General features: G+C 36.3%; 3 protein-coding genes across 8 annotated transcripts in view; 1 reads left to right on the plus strand and 2 right to left on the minus strand.

The window, feature by feature from the left end:
• Positions 1 to 762: 762 nt before the first annotated feature.
• ChLD3 (Chitin and LDLR binding deacetylase 3) lies at positions 763 to 12,891 on the minus strand. The gene is made up of 10 exons (XM_034978541.2): positions 12,678 to 12,891; positions 12,404 to 12,476; positions 8,469 to 8,641; positions 7,656 to 7,792; positions 6,071 to 6,196; positions 5,409 to 5,617; positions 4,763 to 4,882; positions 4,297 to 4,454; positions 2,322 to 2,566; positions 763 to 1,561 (listed from the first exon to the last, which is right to left on the minus strand). Exons 1-10 carry the CDS (start codon positions 12,727 to 12,729, stop codon positions 1,283 to 1,285), a joined length of 1,572 nt encoding a protein of 523 aa, XP_034834432.1. The 5' UTR covers positions 12,730 to 12,891; the 3' UTR covers positions 763 to 1,282.
• An 888-nt stretch (positions 12,892 to 13,779) lies between these two features.
• The window catches only part of LOC117990947 (centrosomal protein of 162 kDa), a 30,208-nt gene continuing 18,351 nt past the window's right edge, over positions 13,780 to 25,636 (plus strand). For 2 of the 6 annotated variants that reach the window (XR_011237877.1, XM_069505021.1), the window contains exons 1-2: positions 14,197 to 14,709; positions 24,742 to 25,306. Coding sequence is in view for 5 of the 6 variants with exons in the window: in XM_069505021.1 (XP_069361122.1) it covers positions 14,335 to 14,709; positions 24,742 to 25,306 (940 nt within the window). In the remaining variant the exon portion in view is untranslated. Of the gene's footprint in view, positions 13,946 to 14,196; positions 14,710 to 24,121; positions 24,287 to 24,741; positions 25,307 to 25,636 lie in introns of those variants that run through there. The other 4 variants (XM_034978449.2, XM_069505019.1, XM_069505023.1 and 1 more) reach the window with 4 other exon arrangements.
• Positions 15,270 to 23,482, minus strand: LOC117990948 (carboxypeptidase B-like). The gene is made up of 9 exons (XM_034978450.2): positions 23,355 to 23,482; positions 19,653 to 19,922; positions 19,333 to 19,524; positions 18,265 to 18,398; positions 17,976 to 18,136; positions 17,448 to 17,582; positions 16,891 to 16,987; positions 16,284 to 16,430; positions 15,270 to 15,814 (listed from the first exon to the last, which is right to left on the minus strand). The coding sequence occupies exons 1-9, from the start codon at positions 23,449 to 23,451 to the stop codon at positions 15,575 to 15,577; spliced, it is 1,473 nt and encodes a 490-aa protein (XP_034834341.1). The 5' UTR covers positions 23,452 to 23,482; the 3' UTR covers positions 15,270 to 15,574.

A 25,636-nucleotide genomic window follows, 5' to 3' on the forward strand; every position in this document is an offset into this window, starting at 1 on the left:
GTATAGTGTGTCGCGGACTTTTTTGTAGATATTTATAAGATCTACAATTAATTAGAACATTTTATGGTTCTATCTTTTATAGTTTAGGCAGCGTACGCAAAATAAGTAACTTTTCTGGTTGATTTTTTACACCTTGTGTCCGAAAAACCCAAATATCTTACGGAACCCTATTTTTTTCCATAATAAAATATAGCCTATGTTACTCGTGGATAATGTAGCTTTCGAATGGTGAAAGAATTTTTAAAATCGGTCCAGTAGTTTTTGAGCCTATTCAGTACAAACAAACAAACAAAGTTTTCCTCTTTATAATATTAGTGTAGACATGCCAGATTGAATCAAACTTAGAAAAAGTATGACTAATATTCTGTATTTTATCTTAAAATGATATTGCACACTAGTTATTTAATATTATTTCAATAGCACAAGATATGCTTCAAAAGCCTAGTAAGTATTTAAAAAATGCCTAAAATAAATCATAATTATTATATTATAAGATGTCTTGCAATATTATATTTCTGATATTTTAGTATCTTAAGATAAAATATTATTATATGTGGTCATCTAATTATTGAATTACATATGAAAATATGCTGTAAGATAATATACCTATTATGTAATATTATCTTACAAATGAAATAACTATTTTTGAATTTGGGATACATATTATGCTAATCTGGCTTATGTTATTTAATATTTTATGGCTTTTATCTTATACCGGTCATGGCCTGTTCATAGAATGGTGGCAAACTAATAAAGCAAATGTAGGTATAATTTTTAATTTTTTTATTACAAAAAATAAATAAATTAATAAACAATAATGGCGCCTGTTTACACAGTGTATACAAAACTTTTAAACTAAAGAGTACCCACCCATATTCATCATACAAAAATATAATGAATTTCGAAGCATCACAGTCCATACAACAAAATTACACTTATAATAGAAGGGAATAAATTAAGATCTTAATATTATATCTGGATCCATTTACACGTTTTTAAGTTAACACTTTGGTTTATTTTAAGTTAGCAATTCATTCCTTTGATTCATATTTCATCGATTATTATTTATCTTTTTCAATAAAGTTTCTAATATTTCAATGTTACTGACATCCGATTTAAATTGAATGTAGATTTAACCAATCCAAAAGGTTTTTATTATGTTAATGGATCCCGACTTGCTTAAAATATATAACATTTACAAAACTTATAAAATATTGGTAACTTTACATTTGTCTATTAAATCTTTGTCTATGAGAAGTTAAGTGCTATTCGAAAGAAGATGCTATTCGAACCCAAATTCGTTTCGTATCCACGGATAACTCTTAGGGCAATCCATGCAGGTTATCATGTATTTGTCATGTTCTAACACTTTGGAGGGTAGTTTGCAAGTATTTGGTTTGCTGCAAGCGATTTCGGATTCCGCGAATTGTCGTTTGTTGCACTGCCAGGGTTGGAACTTCTTGAGTTGCAAGACCGGCGTCGGTCGCTTTATCCAGTCGATAACTTCGCTGTATGTTACGAAATATACGTCCGGCAGCTTTAGTAGCTCGTCTGTGAATCTCTGTAACATAAAAGTAAAATATACGAGATGGCAATCGGGGTGGGGACACCCCGCACACCCGCACAGCCCCCGCGCCAACACGGTGCTTTAATTAATGATCTGACAGAAAACAGATCAGTACTCAAAGATCATCAATTTCGGCCTTCAGATAAGTGTAATATCAATATGTGTAATATTGAATACGAGAGCAATCTTGATATATTTTTAATGCTGACTTGGTGACGCAATCGCCTCTGACGCTCAATTTTTTTATTATTATTGGTTTCAATGCATTGTTGCAACAAGAATATCATTAATTCAGCCAAGTAAGCCGGTCCTATTTTGAGGGTGGAATTTCTAAAAATCCTTTCCTAGTGAGAGTCACGGTCACGTTATTGAGAGAATGGTCTACATGTTTAATCTGGAATTTCTAAATTCAGTAGTTGAACTGGTTGATTATATACGAGTAAGTCAGGTCAATTTATCCTTGAATGTCTAGGTATAGATTTCATAGCTGCTAAGTATACAATGTATTTAAAATATTACAATAACGCACTGCGATTGTGAACCTGTTTGGGACAAATCTAAGTTAACCCTAATATATTATGTTCCCATACATTTTTCGTATTTCTGTGTGCAATATGCGATCTGTCTTCTGACTAATAAATTTTTCTCATTTTATGACTACATAGTTCCTACTGGAAAAGCCGTAGGATGAATCCAGGGTCCCATCTATCATTTTATTTTTAACTGAATTTTAAATGTACCAAAGGCAACCAACCTTTAAAGCATTTAAGTAGTCGCTATTTTTCAACCACGTCGAGTTGAGGTGAATCCCGAACGGCGCTCTATTCTTCAAGTAATGCCGCTTGAAGTTTTCTATGAGCACGTTATACACGTCGTCTCCGCTGAGGTTCGATGGACAGTACTCTAAGGTAGCGCAGATGTGGTCACCGTTGACGAGGGGGTTGATCACCATCTCCCATAGACCAGCGTAGCTTCTAGTTGGGCAGTATTGGTTGTTTCCTGTTTAGAAAAGTAGGGATATAACTGTTTACTTTTCCGACTTACTTGAATGGCACAGCAAATAATGAATACAGTAAAAACCAAAGATATTAAATTAAATATTTTTCTAAAATCTTAAAAAGATATCTATTAGAAAAGTCGCGGATGCGTCCGAGTCGTAATATCTCGCAAGACGACTGTGGACGCCTATCAATCGCGGTTCTTAGCCATAGCTTACGGACGCGTCCCATAGTTTGTTTCACGCTTTAACCTTGTGTTTTGTTTATTTATTTATTTTATATAGTTGTAATACCTAGCTGTAAATTATTAACTATTCATATCTTATGTTTGGGAAGGCACTGGCCCCTAAGACACGGGATTTCCTAGTTTAGGGGTCAGGATTCCAGAGAGTTGATTACTGTACTGAGTTGTTTAAATAAATAAATATATTAAATATTATATATATATTAAAATATTCTATGCAAGTACTAGCTTATGCTCGCGGCTTCGTCCGCCTGGACTACATAAATTTCAAAACCCCATTTAACCCACTTAGGGGTGAAATTTCGCAAAATCCTTTCTTAGTGGATACCTACTCTTTACAAAAAATACACCCTCCAAATTTCATGTCTCTAGGACCAGCGGTTTAGACTGTGCGTTGATTTATAAGTCAGTCAGTCAGTCAGTCAGTCAGTAAAAACTTTGAATTTTATATATACAGATTTATCTATGAGTATAATTCAGTGTGTATCTACATAATTATTGTGTAGTTACATTAAGCAAGAAATAAACTGTGGCTAAAAGGTGATCGGCCATCAATGTTTGTGTTAGCTGTTAGCGTGGAATCTTTTGTAACAAAAACTAAAGAATTATCATTTTGCTGTTCACACGACCCATTTGTTGTCTATCAGAGTACGTTCATCTATTATACCAATAAAAAAAAGTGCTTTGGTATTTGGTACTTACCTATGCACACTCGTATATCGCATGCTTATTAGAAAGTTACTAACAGCTATGTACCTAGTACTTGCGGGAAAGCGATATGTCAATACATAGTACATTCGGGCCGGCTTTGTTTTAAATTAAAGAAATCTCTAGCTAAGTACATATTACCACAGTAAGGATTTGATATTAGGTACATACAGAGGTTCAAGAAAGCCGTCTAGACAGATAAATCGTGCGGTAAGTGTGGGACGAAGGAGTGACTCGAACGCCTGCGTAGTTAGTTAGTTACTAGCTGGGGCCCTATGTTGAAGGGTAGTTGTGGTCGTCAATTGCCACGAGATCAAAGGTGTCGGACTACTGTGTCTCTCTTTATACTGTGATATTACCTTAAATCCACAACTTAATAAGATTACAGATCGTTAATTATGTTGTGATATAACGTTAAAATATAAAGTATCTTATTATGTTAATACCTATAACTATGGACAGTGAAAACTGGCATTTATGTTCAACATAAAAAGCTCATTAGTGCCCTTTACTGTCATGACTCAGCACAACTTGTGTCATACAGTTTTCTTGCTATACTATGTTCAGCAGTGCAGTCAGATGATGATGCTGATGACTACGGAATGGGCGGCGCGGCGGGATAAATGTTTACAGAATCCAACAGGGCAACAATAGGTTGGATAAAATTGTCATACACTCCTAACATAATTATCTAAGCTTGCTAGAGGGGAAAATCAAAAAAATTATGAATAACGTTTAGCATACCTAATAAAATAAATTTTATAGAAATAATTTCTTACCAGAACAAGTATGGGGCATTTTGTAATCCATCGTGTAAGGCCAGAATGGAGGATCAGCTAACGGCGCCACCACTGTGGCATCATACACGAATCCAAACTCTTGCATCATAAGGAACTGTCTATTCCAGCCCACTGATAAATACGGGACTCGCAATCCTCTGCAAAAAGATTTTTTTGGTCCTTCGAGCCAGGTTCATGTAAGCAAATACATTTAAAAGAAAAAGGCAAATTTTAACTTAAGTTGCAACAACGCATATTGCTGGTTAAGTAACGTTGATCTAAGTTGGTAACGGATATTTCCTTAGATAAGGTCCTCGGTCCCGAAAATTATTATACCTGTCACGAATTGAGTTAATAATTAGCACCAGAGTAGACGATACCAAAATGGAAGAACGAAGAAGGAGAATGACAAAAAAATTGTTGATTGACTCTAGGCGGATTAATTAATAATTAAATGGTGTATTACCTGAAATCTTCCATCCAAACTCGACCAAATCGGTTAATTATGTTCGCCTGGCCTACCATTTCGTCAAACCAGTCCTCAACTGTTGCATTTTTGGACCACCATTCTTCTGGGCCTCGGTGCCTGTTGGATATGAAATAAATAATTTAAAATCCTATGATGACAGTCATGATTCATGACGAAAATCAAACATAATTTGATAAATAGATAATTCAATCGAGCCAAATGCGAAGGATTTCTTTGGGTTTTAAACCTTTCCTAAGTTTTTGTAACGTACCTAGGTAAAATTAGTAGGTTCATCAGAATGCAGAACATAAAGTACCTAGGTGTATCATCATCATCAACCAATAGACGTCCACTGCTGGAAATAGGTCTCTTGTAGGGACTTCCACACGCCACGGTCTTGCGCCGCCTGGATCCAGCGGCTCCCTGCGACTCGTCTGATGTCGTCCGTCCAAGTTAGGTGTATACGTACTCAAAAATAGCTAAAGCTGATACCAAATCGAAATAAAACCTCGGTCTGCGTTTTTAAAGTCACAGACAGATGAAGTTGTAACAGTAAGCAAAGCGAATGGGCTAGAAGGGAGTACCTAAAAGACCAGGAAGAAATGTGAAAAATGCTATGATCCAAAGTTGCAAGGAGCCTTACGTGATGGAATGTACAGCAATTTCGTGGCCGTTGTTCCACAATCTCTGCACATGCCGATAGTTGGTGTAGGGGTGAGACACAAAGAACGTGGCCCGGATGGGACAGCCGTTGGGATTCACGCGCTCCGCCGTGAACAGGTTCCGCGAGTAGATGTCCCAGTTCTCATGGTTCACGGCGCCGTCGAATGTGAGGGTGATCATTTGTGGTGTCTAGAAATAATGTCAATACAAAAAATCGGTCGAGTTTGAGTCAGACTCGCACACGAAGAGTTCCGTACCATTGAACAAGAAAAACACATTTTAATTTTCATGACCGCATTTTTCTCATATCTCGAACACAGTCCGAACGGCCCGTCAAGCAATAATAAATATAAATATAAAATCGCCTCAATCACCGTCAAGCACGTAAATGCTTGACATCAAGCAAACATTGTAAACGGTCAAAATGCTTCGCTCAAGCAAAAATCTACATGCTTGAAGCCAAGCCGCTTGTACTGTCTCGGAAGCCCATTTACTCTTCTAGTCTCTTTTTGTTACCATACCATTTTATTCGATTTTCGAACATATTTTGTATAGGTACTTACCTAGATTCCGAAACTGATTGTCAATACTAAAAATACGAGTACTCTGTGGTACAACTAATAAGGTAAATGAACTATTTACCTGACTTGAAACGAGGTTGTTGGGTGTTTGTTTTCCATCTTTTGTGCAAAAACATTCTGGCAAATGACATAGTCCAGGATCACATGGTGCCGCAGCATTAGGATCGGACCTGACATCGCACCAACCCTGAAAATTAAGTTGTCTGTCTTATAAAATAACAACTAACAAAATCTATAGAATACTTTACCAGTGTTATATTGTATTGTATAAAACGGGTGTACATACCACGATTAATTAGGCGATTTTTAACTGCCGATATTTCGCCTCAGTTGATGAGTACGACGGGACCACATGAGTAGAAAATATCTACTCGTGTGACGGGACTGCAGTGCTGCGAGATGTGAAGTACGACTTCTGCAACTGAGTCGAAATATCGGTAGGTAGTTAAAAATCGCGTGATTAATCGTGCTATGTATTTACCCGTTTTGTACGATACATGTCGTTAAATTACGAAATAAGTTTAAAATCATTAGTTTAGCTGTGTTGTCTTGTTTTGCAAACACATCTACACGTCTTTAATAAAATCAAAATGTATGTAAACAGTATATATGAGTTATGACTCCGCTCGCCGCCTGCTACATCTCGAAAACAACACGGTAATGTGTTTGCACGTTATTAGTCTACTTACTTACCTATTACTAATTCAAACAAACAAACGCAACTGTCGAAAATCTCTTCCTGTTTCCTGGTTAAGCAAAGTGTGGCAATAATATGCGGTGCTCAAATTACTGTAACCAAGTAACAATTTGCTTAGAAATATGAAAAGTTTGCAGACAGTGAAAGTAAACGAAGACATTCGCCGATTTATTATAAGTAGCTTGGTCAAATTGCAAGTTACGATGACGTTAATACGATGTGGTAACTGTAAAGTGCAGCATTCAGTTAAAAATTTTACCTTATGGACTCATGGTTATGTAAGCTGTCGATTTTAAATCAGACCAATAATTGTACTTTTATCTCGAGAATTAACCTTTTTTTAACTTAGTATTTTTCCTCTAGATTATGCTATGATAGAATTCTGCAAATGTCCAGAAAAGTTCTAAATAAAGAATGCGGGATGCGGGAAGCAATTGTTTGCATCACCATTTGTACATTTGTTTTTATGTATGTACTTGTATCGTCCGTGCTTAAAACGCTGGTAGTTGTACTTGTAGTAGATGATGAACATACATTTGCCGGTTCACTAATGATGCAAACCACTATGCAACGCATTACGTAGCAATAATATCATGGGGCTCCTTTTTTCTGGGTGGTAAAAAAAGAAATAACCCACGAAGGGGATGGCGGGGTCTGTAAGACCCCGCCATCCCCTTCTAACCTAACCGTTCCGAGTCGGAGTTCTCCCGAGCTCGCTTCGCTCGCTCTTGATGGTGGGGGCGGGGGGGGAGGAAAGAGACCCCCCATTATAGTAAGCGGTCTCTTCCGTCGGCCCGGTCGACATATAAATGATTTGGTGAATTCTTAAAGTATTTATCAAACAGTTCATTTTATCAAACAATTCATTTTCCCGCAATGGTTTCGTCTGAGTTTGACCCAAAGCTTGACTCTAAAAACTTAGCTCTAGAAAAGAATTTTCGAATTTTACCTCATCTGATGCATCGTCGCAATCCATAGCTCCATCGCAAAAGTACTCCGCCGGAATGCAAACGTCATCAGCGCATCCGAGATGGGTCTCATTTGCGCAGAAAGCGCTCTCTAGCTGTGGCTTTGGTATCACTGTCTCTAAAATAATAATCAGAATTATTTATAACCCCAATAATCAGGTAATTCAGAAGAAGAATTTAAAGTTCTATGTTCTTCTTCTTTCTGTTATTATCCCACGCTATGTGGGGTCGGGTCGGCCTCTATGCATTATCCATCCCTTTTATACGCATATCCTCTTTCACACACTCTACCTTTTTGTCTTCCTCTCCCCTTAGACTGACGCTAATTACAGTCAGTTAGGATTAGGAATTTAGGATCCCGAAATTATTAAAATTCTGTGCTACCTATTTGGTTAAGGCTTATAGTGTAAATGTACCATGGTACCTGTCCTACCTACTGAATTAATGGCAAGTACATAATATATTGCAATCGAGCTAGCAAACTGTGGCAGCTGAGATTGGTATCTGTAACCTTTCGGATTTCAGTCGACCCCTTTTAACCTTTTAGGTAGGTAAGTAGACGTTATGTGGTGTTGACCTATTGATGTTTAAACTGTTATTTTGCTCTTAACTAAATTAAGTGTATTTGCACCTTTTAAGAGTAGGAAGGTAGTGTCACTTTTCAGCATCGTTAAAAAAAAGGAAAGATGAATCATCATCATCATTATCAATCCATCGCTGGCTCACTGCAGAGCACGGGTCTCATCTCAGAGGGAGAAGGGCTTAAGATGGTCTTTAAGATGTCCGTTACCTACCAGTTGTTACTTCACAGTTATGCACATTTTGCGGCTTGTCGCACAGTTGCCGATCGACGTCGAACAGCAGACCCTTGGTGCATTGGAAGTCGAATACATCGCCGTCCAGGCAAAGGTAATATCGAGAACACTCGTCGCTTGTCCATATCACATCGTCTGCACGGTCAGGATTTCTAAGCAAGAAATATAATAGTTAGTTAATACGTTTTTTTTTATTCTGATACAAGTTAGCCCTTGATTGCAATCTCACCTGATGGTAAGTGATGATGCTGTCTAAGATAGAGGCGAGCTAACTTGGAAGGGGTATGGCAGTTTCATATAAGCACATACCCTTGATCGGTTTCTACACGGCATCGTACCGGGACGCTAAATCACTTGGCAGTGGCACGACTTTGTTTATAAGGTGGTAACTACCTACGGCCCAAGCCTCCCACCAGATCATACCAGAGACAATTTATAAAATAAAAATTCCCAAATTGCCCGTGTGGGGAATCGAACCCGGGGTCTTCCACACCCGCCACAGCGCCCACCACTGCACCAGGGAAGTTGTCAAAATCTTTAAACTTTGGTTCCTTACAATTTTTTATACGTATTTTTATGGGACGACAAGTTGACAGTGCTTGACTACATTCTCATCTTTCTATCCGGTGAGATCGAGATGATGTCACAACTCACAAGTCAATGCACAGTAGTCTACTTATAAATTAAAATGGAAACGCGGAAGAGTATGACAGTTCAGTAAATCTATTTCCTAAACTCTCTTAGGAGCAACGCGCCTGAATGCATAATAATGTGCCGGAACGCTTAATCACTTTACCGGTAACTAGCCGCGGCCGAAAACGTCCACCAGACCCGATAGTCGAGAATAAAACCGCCTTAATTGACCCAGCAGTGTATCGAAATAATCGAATCCGGGATCCCTACTTAAAAAACTAGAGCGCATAGGTACACAATGTACCAGGGAAGACGGCAAGTAATATTCCTAAAGTATGTTCGTTTCTGGTCCTTCGAGCCGGATAAGACAAAAGTTAATAAATCCTGTTTTCCTATCAAAACTGTAATGTACCTAATAGTCTTGTCGGTCTATAAATAATAATTGTTTGAAATACATGTTTATGTGTTCTTTGCATGTTTATTATGTCCGGTACTAAGCAGTTGTTATCGGAAACATGATCTTGATGTAATTTAGGGTTGTCAAATTATTAGATTTTTTTAAATTAAAATGGCGAGCAAACGAGCAGGCGGGTGACCTGATGTTAAGTTATGAATATTCGAGAAGAACCACCAATGCGTTGCCGGCCTTTCAGGAATTTGTTGGTCCGCCCCTTGTATAACCGCATGTTGTCTAATGTCATCTAATAGGTACACCGCCGAAGGGACGGGAAATGAAAGTATTCTTTATTGTACTACTTACACCAAATATTTAACATAGAATGAAATTAATTCATCAGATGAAGAAATAGGCCAAAATTTATATTCTTACTAAGTAAATTACTAATAATAATTCTTAATTTTGAGCTTCAGGCGTGTAGAAAGACATTTTTGAACAAGTTGAGACTTGAGACCAATGATTTAACTGTTGAGTTATGGTGTAAGATTATGGATGTATCCTAATATTAAGCGTAGGTATATTATGTAGATAATTACCGACTACTAATAATACCTAACTACTATTTCAAGGCTAATAATTATTTCTACTGCTAGAAATAATTATTAATTATTATTACCTACTACTATATACTAATAATTTAAGGATTGTCAAATTCAATAAACGATGTGTCACAAAGAAGATACTTATTTGTATGGTTTGATAAGTTGACATAGTTATTAGATATTCTATATCCTGGAGAAATGTGATTGCGGATGGAGTGGCAACCCTATTTGTATCCGATTCAATAACAGCGAAAGTGGATTTCTCAAGACGCAGCAGGAAATGATAATAATGTGAAATACGGCACGGCAGCCGTTGTCAAGGTTGCGGCGAAAGTGGGGTCAATGTGCTTACAGTTGAATGGGGGAAATTAAGTCCCCCCCGTTTGTACTCGTGCGTTAATTGTTTGCGTGACTGCGTTTAGCGGAACTCATTATAAATCTACTTTTGTAGTAAGAGTTTTGCGATAGTTTATTATTTTCATAATACGAGCATCGATATAATGACAAGATATGGTCCAGCGACAACATTTTTCACGGTTTTGGATTTGTGGAACCAAATAAATCAGCGCCACCTTGAACGACCCGTTTGAAATCCAGACGTCACTGAGGTTGCATTGGTGCTAAAGCACCACTGAGTCCGTGCCCTTTTTAACCGATTTCCAAAAAGGAGGCGGTTCTCTAATCGGCCCGTTTTTTTGTTTGTTCAATAGCCCTGTCCATACGAAGCAATGCAAGTTCCCAGGGGATTCTTAAAAGAACCTAAATCAATATTATAGTGATCAATATTTAGGTACAGTATGGTCCTTAAAGTTACCTCCCCTTAATTTCTCACCCTTTAATCAACAAACTAATCTAATTAAAAATTTAGGTAGGTACGGAGATAACTTTAGTACGCGACAGATCGAGATGGCAATCGGGGAGGAAATGCCCCGCACAGCCCCCGCGTTAACCCAGTGTGGGCGAGCACGGGTGACGTGTGGGTGTACGGGGCGTCCCCCCGCCTCATGTTATTCCCCGATTGCCATCTCGACCTGTCGCGTACTTTAGTTACGTTAATTAGGCTAAAAAATAATGTACCTATACGTACCAGGTATAACCCATTTTATTTGTTTCATCAGACGTTAGTTTTTGCGATATCTTCATAGAAATCATCTCACACGTTTTTTATTTTCCACTTGTTAGGTAACAGTTGTCACTCGTAAGTTGCAACATTATACAATTTGACTAGTTTCGCTATAGCCTGTTAGCCAACTTTCCTAATCCAAAACTACAAGGAGTTTCTTTGTAACGCTCATATCACACTACGGCATATCAGTACCCTTATTATAAATGCGAAAGTGTGTTTGTTTGTTGGTTTGTCCTTCAATCACGTCGCTACGTCGATTGGTAACAAGAGATAGTTTAGGATTTTCAGGTTTTTGTAATTTTTCTCTAATATAAATAAAATACCTAGTTACTAAGTTTCCTAAAATTACGTAGGTATATACCTAGGTAAACTAGTAAATAGATATAAAGTTACCAAAAAATAAGTAGGCAATTCAGTAGGTAGGTACCACGGTACCTAAATCTTTTCGATCTTCGAATTAAGGACCGCCTCCTTTTTAAAAAAAAGGAAACCATCTAATTTTGAATTTGGAAGAACTTATCGATTTGGCTGTGCTTTCGGCTAGTCAGCTGATCGGCAAAACTTATCGGTAGGTATGTGGTTCGTCTGTTTCATGCCGATTTTCAAAGTTCTGGTTCTAACGCTGTAGTTATTAAAAGCCATATAGGTATAATAAGAGCCGCAGAGTTATTAACTCAGTCAACAGAATCTATAATATAAATATAGAATCTGTAATAAATATAATATGGAAGTTTCCGTATCTATTGCGCACGGAGTTGCGGGGACTCCGTGCGCTACTTCCAATAAATTTCAGATTGTAACGGTCGACGTCGACTGAGTTGCCGGGCGACTAGTCGACTGTGCGTAATGGGCCTATAGGCATCGATGTATATAGGTAACTGCTGTAGTTAGTTTAGTAGGTATCACAGGTAGACTGAGCAGACTAATAATATATTCTTAAATAGGTTTTGTCTTCACTTTCACTAATATTATAAAGAGGTAAAGTTGTAGGGAGTAGGTAGTCCGAAACTAATGACCAATCCTGAAATTCTGTCACTGATCCCCGTGTTACATTATCCCCAAATGTTACAGGCTATAAATTGACGCGAACTACGTCGTAAAGAAAAGCTAATAGACTTACTTATATATTTTAAAAAGTTCTTATATAAATACAAACCGATAAAATCGTCCATTTTCATAGCACTTTATTTCGTCAACACTTCGTTTGCTAACATGTTTGGCTTGTGTCCCTAAAACAATAGAAAGTTTACACATTTACACACTATTTTAAAATTTAATCACAACACAATTCTTCTCACTGATTATATTTTGGTAAGTATTAAACTTTGAAAAATTGTTGTTAAATCATTTTTGCCAGAAAATTTTTAATAAGCAGGTAGGCTACCTGCCTAATAATTTTTGGTCTTAACTCTTAGTAAATTATAGGCTACCTATTATGAGTAATGTTAACACGGTTTGAAGACGTGAAAGGTGGCGAGCCATGTTACAAGCTTAGACTCCGCCCGATTACTGAGTCGTTGTCGTAAATAACTTAGCTTTCTTTATCCAGCATAAAGAAAAAGGTAAAAGCTATACAGATACAGAATATTTCCTTGTTTATAAAATACTAGATTAGGCCCGCAAGTTCGTCCGCGTGGATTTATGTTTTTAAAGATCCTGTGGGGACTCCTTAATTTTCCTCGATAAAAAATAGCCTATAATATCTATCCGTGTCTGGGCTGCAAGCCACCGACCAGAAGCTGTCTCTGTACCAAATAGATAATATGTCCATGAATTTATTTTTACGCATTTGTCGTTAATTAATAACGCCGCAACAGAGCTGCGGATTGACGTCATCTAGATAAATATATAAAATATTTATTAAAAATATACCAGAAAGAGCTAAAACGTGTGTCTAGACTCTAGTGTAATATCCTCAGAAATTATATAAAAAAATAAAATTCACATAAAGGGTAAGCTACCTACCTACAAATCCATATACATATATCTATAGTTCCTTCTATACACTAGAAAATTAGTTAAGGAACTAACCACCAGGGGCACTGGTTTCCATATCTCTAGAATAGGTAGGTATAGGTACCTATTGTGGGAGAATCGATGTGTGGGAGTGACTTTTGAACACTTGGGAAGCTTGGGAGCTTGGATGAAATGCTTGGGAGAGATAACTCTACAGAAGTCGAAGTGTGGAAAGGATTACTCATAGATTATCTACTATATGGATTACTGGTTTGTGGTGTATTTGTTACATGCCATAGAGACTTTAAGAACTGGCATCCAGGGCCGTTTAAAACCATAGAGATACATATTCTTCATTCTTTGTTGTGACAGATGAACATGGTTGCCAGATCTGTGGTTGCGTGTGGTCGCCAGTCACCTGAGCCCTCAGATCTTGAATCAAGGTAGATTTGGCATTAAAATAATAATACCTAGTTAGAGCAAGCTAGGTGTATAGAAAAGCTCTGAAGAGTGATAGAGACATAAACACAGTTTTTGTCTTTGTCATAGTTTTGCTTTTTTTTTATTGGGCACGTTGTAGTTTGTGCCCAACAAACCTCTGTGATAGTAATTCATTGCAAATATTACGAGTTTTTAATTAGTTTTCTGTTTTAAATTTAGTATTGAAGGTGTGTAGAAGCCATTTATGTTTGCTGTGTAAAAGTTGTAGCGAACGCAAATTATGAAACATAACCTTTCATACGTAAGTATTATTTCTTTTGTTGTTTTGTCCCTTTCGGGTATACGCGTTTGACAAGTCTCCTTATTCTTATCTGAGCCTGAGCCAGTCACCACTGACCACAGAGTACATTGGTATCATATCATAGAGATTGGTATAATAACGGTATAGCTTATATCAATAATATAAGGTGAAGACCAGTCACTTGCCAGTAGTGATTATATACTCTTTGCTTGCCAGTACTTTTGATGGTTGCCTAGCAACGGACAGTACAGTTGGTTTGTTGTGATTGATTGATCGGAAAATGGAAACAAAAATAAATTGGTAAATATTTATAAAGATTTATTTTAAAGGTTTCTGTCGATTGGCATCAATAAATTAGTAGATACTAAACTGTATTTCATAGATTGAAAATGGCTCAGTCGGTGGCTAGTTATCTTGAAATTGTTTCGGATGATAACTGCACGAAAGAGTTTTTGCTACATGAGAAGACTTGTGAGGCATTCAAAGATAATGACGAAGAGATAAAAATGATATTTAATGAAATCAAGAAGCTCTCTGATGCTAAGTATTTAGGACACGAAATTGATGAAGATAATGATGATGTAGAGTTAATTTTGAAAAGGGCTGAAAATATCGCTCTAGAAACTGAAAATTTATTGAAGAGTAGCCCTGTAGCAGCTGCCGTTAATGGCATTCGCTCTTACACGGATAAAGGAAATGTACCACAAATAAAAGTAACTAAGCCGACTGAAAATGTTCATAGTGATCACAAAACTCCCAGTAAGGTAAGGTAATATTTTTTACTACAAAGGTTATTAAAAAAATTCACACTTGTCAGCATGGTAGATTATAGCCAAATCCTTCACATTCTGAGAGGAGACCCATGCTCAGTAGTGAGCCAGTGATGTTGATGATGATCATTATTTACTAGCACCTGTCGGGAAATGATAAATGGGAAAATAAAAAAAAACTACATTTTGTATACAACAAAGCATTTAATTTAATCTAAATATATAAAAGGAAAAGGTGACTGACTGACTGACTGACTGATCTATCAACGTACAGCTCAAACAACTGGACGGATAAAGCTGAAATTTGGCTTGCAGATAGATGACGTAGGCATCCGCTAAGAAAGGATTTTTGAAAATTCAACCCCTAAGGGGGTGAAATAGTGGTTTGAAATTTGTGTAATCCACGCGGACAAAGTCGCGAGCATAAGTTAGTTCTTAATAATTTAAATAAATAAGTTACAGTATTTTTAACATTTGTATCAATCTTGATATCACATAAAAAAGATTCCGACGAATTGAGAACCTCCTCCTTTTTTTGAAGTCGGTTAAAAATAGGCAAAATTAAATAGCTTATAAAAAGATTTACATCTAAAATTTAGATGCAAAGAGACACCAGCAAAGTCAAGAATCAAGATGCACTTGTCTTTCTTAAATCTTAACTACTACAAAAACTGAGCTTTATTATTTACTTAGATTTAGCAGTGGCGGCAGACTACATACCCAGCCATGCCTAAACACAGTGCATATCATGTTTTGTTTTCAGCATAACAATTTTAACAGTATGTTGAAGTACATAAAGTTGAATTTAGGTAGGTAGTTATCAAAAAAACTCGTCCACTCTGTTTGTTTGCGCTGGCCCTTAGAGGTCACCTACATATCTCGCAAGTACTCTTAAACCTGAAAATGACTCTCTGGCAACTGGTTCAATATAAGAAGTGGGTAATACAAATCCATAACGTCCAGTGTCACTCAGTTCAACTGTGTATGTATATTTGATTCCTTGAGCTTTGGCCCAGTCATCCGAACCACCTGAAGCAGGGTATAAAAGTCCACTAGATGAACCAACTGAGTATTTCGATCCTCCTGTGTTTGCAATAGCCTGAAATCAATAATAATTCTAAAATTGCAGCTCAGTATAATGCCACTTTTGTAGTTTGCACTCATTTTGCTAGCTCCATAAATATTGACAGTTTCAGGTGAAGGAACAGTTGCCATAGGTACCTACTTCACTATTGTAACAGCTACAATATAGTTGATATAAGATGGCTGACAGTGCACAGTGTACAATAAATAATAATAAAAAAACTCTACCCTAGCATTATACCTATCCATAGTCGGGTCAAAATTACTAATCTATAGAAATGGAAGCTAAACCTTTGATTTTATTAAGCTTTTCTTAAATAACTGAGACACTAATTATGTCCTTCTGTTTATGTTCATCAGTTTAACCATATCTTTGTTGCCACAGGATGCAAATTGATGACCATTATCACTATATGAATGAATAGGTATACCTACATAATTTTATATAGAATACCATTTTATTAATCATATTATTATGTACTTACTTCTGCTATGCTTTTGCCAACTGCGTCCAAGTCTTTATGATCTGGAGTTACTGCATTGTCATAACCCCATGGATAAAGTAGATACTGTCCATAGCTGTGGTATGTTAAATAGGCTGAGAAAGGAGTTGCACTATTCTTGATGAATTCCTGTGAATGTAAAAATGTTCAATATCAAGTTGTTGTTTTTTCTCTAAGTCCATTTTGTACTTAAGTTTGATCCTCAATAATTCCTCAAATGTCAACATTGTGCCTGAATAAACATTAAAATAACGAATATGGTAGGTACTTAACTAAACTGTAGATTTTTTTTATTTTTTTTTTAGTGTAAGTCTAAGTTATAAAGAGAGTCATTTATGCAAAGTGTATTATATTTCGGTTCTAGCTATGCACATTGATATATCAGTTAGTCAGTTTCTTCTTTCATATTTTACTCTAGCGGATCCACCTGGCTTCGCTCGGTGTGGAGATAACAGAATTAATATATTTAAGTACCTACCTAATACCTATATAGCATAGCTGAAATTTTATAGATAAAAACAATTGTATTCCTGTTTAACAACCTTCAGCTAATTTTATTTTTAGTGAATTTATGATTTGATTCACTTACGGACATTGCGCGGGATTCGGGTTCTGAGAAAGCCCTGGCACCTCGATAAATTTCGCTACAGGGATTGTTAGATGCTCCTTTACCACCCCATCGGTAACTGAAAATATGTAATAGTTGTTCATGTACCAAGAAGGTCAATAGATAAATGAAACCATAATTTATAGCGTCGAATTATGCGCTTTAAGCTTTTCATATTTTCATATGCAGTATTCGGCTGAAGGCCATCAGTTTACATATTATGATTAAATTGAAGTAATTACGTTCAGTAATGCAGAAATCATAAGGCTCTGACAGACGGACGGACAAGTGCAATTTAGAGAGAGAAGTAGACTCAGAGACCTCGCTTCGTTCAGTCAATTATTGAGTAAAGGTTGGATTGAATAGCTTTTCAAAGGGATGTGTAGACTAGTAGTAACAACGCATATCAATCGATCGCGATTAAGCAACGTTGACACAAGTTGGTACTTGGTAGGTAGGTACTTAATTAGACGGGTGACCGAATTTGGCATTTATAATATTACTTAATAGGTATGGATTTCTTCTTATGGATCTCTTACCCAAAGTTCCTGTTGAGATCCGCACCAATGCAAGTTCTACCTGCAACGAAGGCTGGTTTCCTGTTCTTACGCCATAAGCGATCCACTACATGTGTGTATTCATACCCGTCAGGATTGGCTACTGGCAGGAAGTACCTGATAATAGACTGAGTAATTTAGAATGCAAAGGATTTTTAAGTCTGGCAAACCACGTATAAACAAAAGTTGGCCATAACAATGACAACCGACTCAATTCATCAAGTGATAAGGTCCTACATAATCTTGAGTATACTACAGCTTAATTACTTTGGAGTGGAAGTTATACAAAAACTAATAACAATAAAATATTGCTCACGATGAGGCAACTAATTCGTATGATAGGTACCTACAGGTCAGGATATGAAATGTAATATACTAATGTTAAAAAGTAGTCAGACAAATAGACAGATGTAACTCACGTAAAAAGTGGAAATTCAACATTTTAGATCAATCCGTTACATTTAGATCCTCGAGATCAATTTAGATGTTATAATGTGGGCTATCACTAACCAATCAATGTTCTTAATGTCATCAGACTCTTCATCGAAGTTCTCAGCGATTTGGTTGATGAAGTAAGTGACCGTTGCTGGACTGATCCATTCTCGCGCGTGTATTCCTCCATCAATAAGTATTGCTTTGTTATCTGGTCCGCCATTGGAAATACGTAGTACCTGAAATGATGATAATTTACAAATCACGTCGACCAAGTGACTCGAATGACTTAAATGTTTAACTACGGATAATGGCTGACAATTACAGACTGATGTAAATGACTACGTTTACGATTAGGTTTACGAACCTTCAGATCCCTTCCTTCGAATGATTTTCCAATACTATTGACGCTAACAATTTTTGGATATGTCTTGGCTAGATAATCCATAAATCCATGAATGTCTTCTAATCTGTGATACTGTTTCCACGTCATACGGTGACCTGCACAAAATGATAAAGAATAACTTTATATGCTATAGCTAGCTTATTCCCGCGACTTCGTTCACTTGGACTATACAAATTTCAGATCCCTATTTTACCATTTTATATTTTTATTTTGGGTTGAATTTTCAAAAATCCTTTCTTAGCGGATGTCTACGTCATAATAGCTATCTGTATGCCAAATTTCAGCTCGATCCGTCCATTAGTTTGAGCTGTACGTTGATAGGTCAGTCAGTCAGCTTTTCCCCTATATAAAGATAATATCGTGAGTTTTTGTTCCAACTTGACTTGAACAGTGAATAAATAGCGTACCGTTTTATAAAAATAAAGTAAATACTTGAATAGCCTTCGTATCAGTTCGTTAATAATTTTAAAAACATATCGAAAATTATAAATAAGTATTATCAGTTCGTATGATAAAGTTTTATATTAACACAATCTTATTAAAAACAAAAATAAAAAAAAAATATTGGAAAAATTCGATCATGTGCTTGAATTGTGTGTGAATTAACTTTCTTATGTGAAACCTGAAATAAACCTACATGTACCTACGATTAAATATTATATCCCGATTGTTAGTCACGATTTAACGTAATTTTAAAATCAAAACAAAACAAACATGCTACAACCCTATTACCAAGAAACATCGATTAATCAACACGACCAAGGGTTTAGACACAAAGATGAATCTTTGTAGCTTATTCAGCAACAAACCCCAATTTGCATTTGGCCAATACTCCATGGGTAGTTTGAGAGATTTGTAGCCCATGTAGGCCAAACCTAATCGGCGACGGAGGGCCCTGTAACGCCAAAAATTGTAAGCTCTTGCTGTAACAAAATCACATCGACCCTTGGAATATTGATTTCGGGTTTATTTCACAAGCGGGATTTATTATATATGTTCAACGGACAACGAATATAATATATAACAAACCTCGTCTATCCTGAAGTTCTACTTCATTCTCGTCTAACGGTGGATTCTCGTCGTTAATCCTTCTTTGTAAATCATCAATAATAACCTCGTACGAAATATTTTCTCGTGCGAAAATTCTTGTAACGTTCGCCACAGCATTTGGCTTGACCAGTACGTCCACATAAGTCTGATTTCCAGCCCACGTAGATATAACTGTGAAATAAATTAAAAAGGTAACATTTTATTAGATAATTTTAAGCAGTAATTACTAATTTGTGTTAAACTGTTTTGAGAACTGGGTATTTATAAAAATTTGATTATTTGCATGAACTTATACTTACGATTTCTGCGTCGCAGTCTTCCTAGGATCACACGAACGCCATTTCTCTCTGTAGAAACTTTCCATAGTTGTGCTCCGGAGTAGTCTACTTTAGAATTGCTTTTTTCAGCAGCGGTTCGGGCAAGGATAGTAATTTCTTCTTCCACGTTATCTTTAACATCCGAGGGAGTTTCTTCTACAAATTCGCTTGTGGTCTTATAAGCTTCGGTTGGGATAATCGCAGCCTCTGTCTGGTTTTCTGGTTGTTGTACTGATCCACGTGGAGGCCAATCTGAAAAAAATAATACGTCAAAAATTGGGTCGCTATACAACAAAGTTAATTCTTAATACACTAACGTAATTGCTCTAACAAAATGCAATGCTTACACCGACATCAGTGCACGTTGGCTGACGGAGAACCTTTATTAATACTAATGTTTTAGCGCTAATGTTATATTAGTCGGCACATTCGAAGTTCGAAACACTTTTAGAACTCTAGGTTCAATAGTTTCAATACTGTCCAGTCCATTTACTTTGCTCAATCTGCTCACACTTTTTACTAACACTTTTCGTAATGTGTAGATCTTAACGATTGGTACAGCTAGCGGACAACAACTTGAACAAATGCGGTCTCGTTGCCGGACCAAAGGGGGCATGAGAGGATTTCCACCGAGCGGGGCCACGCGATTAAATTATGTTAATGTGAGATAAAAATATGCTAGTTCATTGACAAAACAGTTAAGGTAAATCTAATGCTAGCATACTATTCTTGGGCACAAAATACTATATTTATGATGGTAAATTATTAATTTAACCCAATTTGTAGGACGTGTAACCTTCGTATAAACGTGAGTAATTACGCGTTTGCAATTATTCTTATTGTGGTGTGCCATGATAATTGTAAAGGGGAATCAGACCATGGATATCCTTTTGTGTTTATTGCAAATGAGGATGCGAAAAATAATATCGAAGCGATATCATCTAACCGCTTTTGTGTTTAACTAAATTATCTTAGATGAGTAATTGTTTTTAAGTATACGTATTTACCTATTCGTATAAATTAAAAACCCGTTTATTTGGAAAACACTAAGAATTCCTAAATCCAAATTCACTGGGCGATGTTTACCCTACAAGTTTATTTAAATAATGAAGAACGTTATAATAATAATTGGGTCAAAATATCTCTAAACCTGAATTTAGCCGGGACTTTTTTGTAGAAATATGACGGTTTGAGCGATATTATTTATCTTTATTATTATTACTTAAGAAACAAGAAATGGTATTTTGATATCTTACGAACACAAGTCTGAAAGTTTTTTGTGACAAATTATTTATTTAAACGAAGCCTCATTTCTAGGTTGATTTATTGCTTTATTCATACTGGATGAAGAGCATTGTTAACGAGCAGCTATCAAAGTGAAGTGTGAACACTTAACGCATCGATAATAGACTGGTACCTAACACGTACCTACCTAACTTAAAATGCGGTGCAAGTTGTCGCGTGAGTTGCGTGACATGTTAAATGGCTTTCTCTGGCCGAGACTTAATTTCATTTGCTAATAGAGTTTGCCCTAATCTTAGTCATATATATCGAACGATTTCGTTAACAGTTTTAACTACATCGAAACTAAAATATAGGAAAATCAATGATGCGGAAAACATACGTAAAGAATAATTAAATTGATATCAAAGACAGAATGTATTAAGGAAATTAACCGTAGCTCGCTCTCCAGCGCTTTCCATAAAGACTTAGTTTGGTGCTCATTTTAATATTAATCAATCAAACGCAATGGAATTTTGTGGACATGTTTTAGACACAAATATCTGTATCTGTGGTTTATCAGATTTCGTTACAAAGTTACACCGGCTCAAAGATTTGTATGTAAATATTTGAATCCGTGTAAACTGGTGAGCGCCAAACTACGTTTGAATGGAAAGCGCGCTAGGGTTACTTCTCTTAATCAGAAATTGATGAGTTGTAATAACGCAAGAAACGTGAGTTGGGATTATCTGAAACGAGTATGTAAGCTCTTACTTGACGATGCAGGTATAACGGATGCCTTTAAAATTTAATGACTAAAACAATAATGAAGTTCTACAAAAGTAATTTGGCCCACATGTAGTTTGGAATTTATGTCCATTTCCATGACATAATGTAGTTACTTACCGAGAGTAATATGTAATGGTTTAGAAAAATTTCAGTTACCTATAGCTGTAGCCTGTACTTAGCTGGTATTATCAAATGCCGCTATGTCTGACGGTGCGCATCGAAAGTATGAATTTGTTTTGTAAAAAGCTGTTTGATTTAATGTTATTCAAATTCCGATTGCTGTCTCGACCTGTCGCATACTATAGTAATAAGTAGTAGGTAAATCTTCTCCGATCTTGATTTAGTCGGTGCTTTTCCGTTAGTTACTTTTATTTTGATCACGTATCATGAAGGTGAGGATATATCCGGATCTGTGTCTATTTTTAACATCTTATTTCCGGTATCGATTTAAGATTTTACAATAGATTTATGTATAGGGTATTTAAAATACATAGTCATTAGTCAGAGCATATATCCAGACCATTTGCCGTTTGTTTGAGGATTCATATCTGATCTCAAAACTAGAGTTTATCCATTAGCGTCAGAAAAATTATGATGCTTTTGGAAGTTTTTTTTTCAGATTCACTTCAGTATATTATTTAATATTAACTTCTCATTTTAAAAGATTTAAAAAATCACTTACGTATTTTATTTACGTTTTAAAATCAGTAAAGCGTCAACATAAACAAGTAAATCTGAAAAATCCTTTCAAAAGTATCAAAATTTCTCTGATGGTAATGGATGAACTCCCATTGTCTTTTCCAGTCTTTTCAGATTCTTTCGCTTTTTTGTAAATATCCGTGTGCGTTAAATACCTACTAGGCGATCATCCGTGATACCAAAAGCATATTAATAATATGAATGGGAATCTAAGGCAATTCGGTAATGAATAGTGGAATATTGTAAATTAGGTAGGTACAATAGTTTGTACTTGTCAATGTAATATATAAATAATGAAAATTCTTATGTATAGATCAACGGTAGAGAAAAGACGGGCAGAAATCCAAGAGGTCAAGTCGTAATTTCTTAAGCCTTTTGAGCTATAATATTTTGATACGACCTAATCTTACAAGAGTAAGGGGAATATAAGTTAACACTATAAAGGTAGAAATGGTTAGATATATATAAACAGATTTATTTGAAGAGACAATGTCGTATTCCTCATTGCTGAGGGTGGTGATCTCTCTCCATTAGTCCCATAGATACTTAATGCCAGGAGTTTTCGTGGGAGAATGTGCGGTATAACCAACCGGGTAGGCTGGGAATAATAATTATACCTGTACCTACGTATTAGAATTTAGAACTATTCAAAGTGGCACTAGACTAAGGTTACCCCGCTTGGTATATTAAACTTACTTTGAAAGTTGAAAATACTAATTATTTGTTCATGAACACGGTTTTCGGATTTTTTCCTTTACTTGTGCTATAAGATCTACCTACCTGCGAAATTTCATGATTCTAGCTCAACGGGAAGTACCTTGTAGGTTTTTTTGACAGACACGACGAACAGACAGATAGACAACAAAGTGATGCTATAAGGGTTCTTTTTCCTTTTGAGGTACGGAACCCTAAAAACACCAATCTTACAGACAGGTGCAATTAATAATATATATAATATAATGAATAGCAACACACCTTTTCCCGGTTCAAGTTCATTGATGAGAGCCGAAGAAAGTGTCGCTGTGCTGAGCACGGCCACCGAGAGCACGACTGTCCGCGTCCACGACCCCATGGTTACTGATGGTGGCTCTCACTTACACATAAACCGCATCTATGCACTTGCGCTTGGCCCGTACTTAACTTTATAGGCGGCACGCACATAGGTATGGAAAAAGCGCGCAGAAAATCTCATGCTTTAATATACCTACTTACCCATAATTTTTTTGTAGAATTATCAGCAGGAGGTGAAAATTGGGCACTGACTGGCAAACGGTTCACGTGTATTGGATTGGCTTGTCATTTCTCTCAAAATCTTCGTCGAGACGGATTACCCTCTGCTAGTAGATAAGGGTTGTGGGGTCTGAAATCCTGCACTCTATCTTTTCATTTTGTACCGCGCGCTGGTAGCATCGGTAGCGCCTCTCAAAATCTTGGGCTGCCTGAGACGCATTACTCTGTGTAGGTTGATAAGGGGTATTAGGGTCTGAAAACCTGCCATTATCTTTTCATTTTGTACCTCTGGTAGCATCGGTAGCTCTTAGCAGTCTTAGCGACTATATTCCGCTTATATTTAAGGAGGAACTATAAGATGAATTCGTCAATGTGTGCCTACCCTAGGAATTTAGGAGCAAAAAAGTTATTTCGCGTTAGTTTGTAGCTACGTTCTCACAGCGCTGATTCATTGCACAATAAGATATTTACCTATGTAAGTTTTTACCTCTATGATACATCTAATTTTCGGATATTTTTACTAATCAATACCACAAAATTATAATATGTTTCCTGTCCAATTTACTTAATAAGTACCAGTAAATTCTATAAAACATACACTAGTTTTTCCGATGGCTATTAAAATTGCATCAAAGGACGAAGCTTATTGGCCCTCAGCTCTGTTTCAAACTTGGCAGGTATTTGCAGCAACAAAATCTTATACACTAGGTAAAAATCTGAATAGGTATTGATTTGCTCAGACAGTTGTATTTATTTTGGAACCAGAATGACAACCTTCTCGTAAGCAGAGGTGCCATGCCCGGTCATTGCCTCTAAGTTGCAGTTATCTTATAATAACGCTAAACCGTGTTTACTGTAAACTGTCTTTTTCGCTTATTACCTACCTACTCGACTTTATAGCTATTTGATTAGGTGTGTTCCTGATAGCATAATTTTTTTACAGTTGCCGCATTTTTGATTTTTTATATTTTTTTTCCATCTTTATATTTTTTTCCATTAAAATCAAGTTTTGTCACTTGACTCTTGTTTTGAGTTTTGTGACTTGAGTCTCTTGCTCTTCAATCAATGAAGGGTTACCTACCTCATTAATGATTTTATATTTTGTTTATATAAATACTTTGTATTTTTGCAGACGAACCAAAATGCAAATACAAAACAAAATGCTAAGGAAAGCAACGAAGTTCGAAGAAAACCAAAGCTAAGGCCTTTCTCTGCTGGCGTCATCGATTCTAAGAAAAAAGAGGCCGCGAAAGTAGCTAGGTTCGTAACGAATTCACCGAGAAAAATCACAACATGTAAACATGAATCTATATTAGAAGAGTTAAAGGACACTAATGAAAGAGTAAAAAGCTTGGAGTTATTGAATGTACAATTAACAGATGACAATAAAATACTTCGCAAAAAATTGGATCAGATCAACGAAGAGAAATACGTTGCGGAATTAAAAGTAGCGGAGTGTGAAAAATTCGTCAATCGACTATCAAAAGAATATGAAAACAGGAATTCAGAATTCAAAAGTGCTAAGCAAAATGAAACGAGTCTAACGGCAGAATTGAGTAAGGAAAGAAATGAGAGGAAGAATTTAGCTATACAACGAGATAAAGATGCTGTAGTTATACAAGATCTCCAACGGCAGGTCAAAGAAATGGAACTGATACTTAAAAGAAAACATCCGGATTCCGTATCAGCACTAATAGGTAGGTGCGGTTTTCACTGCCCACGACTTTAGTTGTAAATTAACGATTAAATACTTAAAGCGTAATTGCTAATTTATGAGCATATAAATATTTAGAGCTTTTTTTTCAAGCAGCAAACATTCGGAATTATTATTTTTAGTAATATTGAACTGAAGTATAACAACCGTAAAACTTGTGTTATGGGGAGCCAGCGCGTGCCCCCTGCTAGACACCGTTAAAGTTTAAAAAGTTTAAGGGAGTATGGCAATGCATGGTGTGATTTCTAATACTATACTGAACAAAATATAAAAAAATTAGACTTTATACTTTGACGTAATTTTTTTACACTTT

This window comes from Maniola hyperantus, chromosome 19 (genome assembly GCF_902806685.2).
Source record: "Maniola hyperantus chromosome 19, iAphHyp1.2, whole genome shotgun sequence".
NCBI classification, from domain to species: Eukaryota; Metazoa; Arthropoda; class Insecta; order Lepidoptera; family Nymphalidae; genus Maniola; species Maniola hyperantus.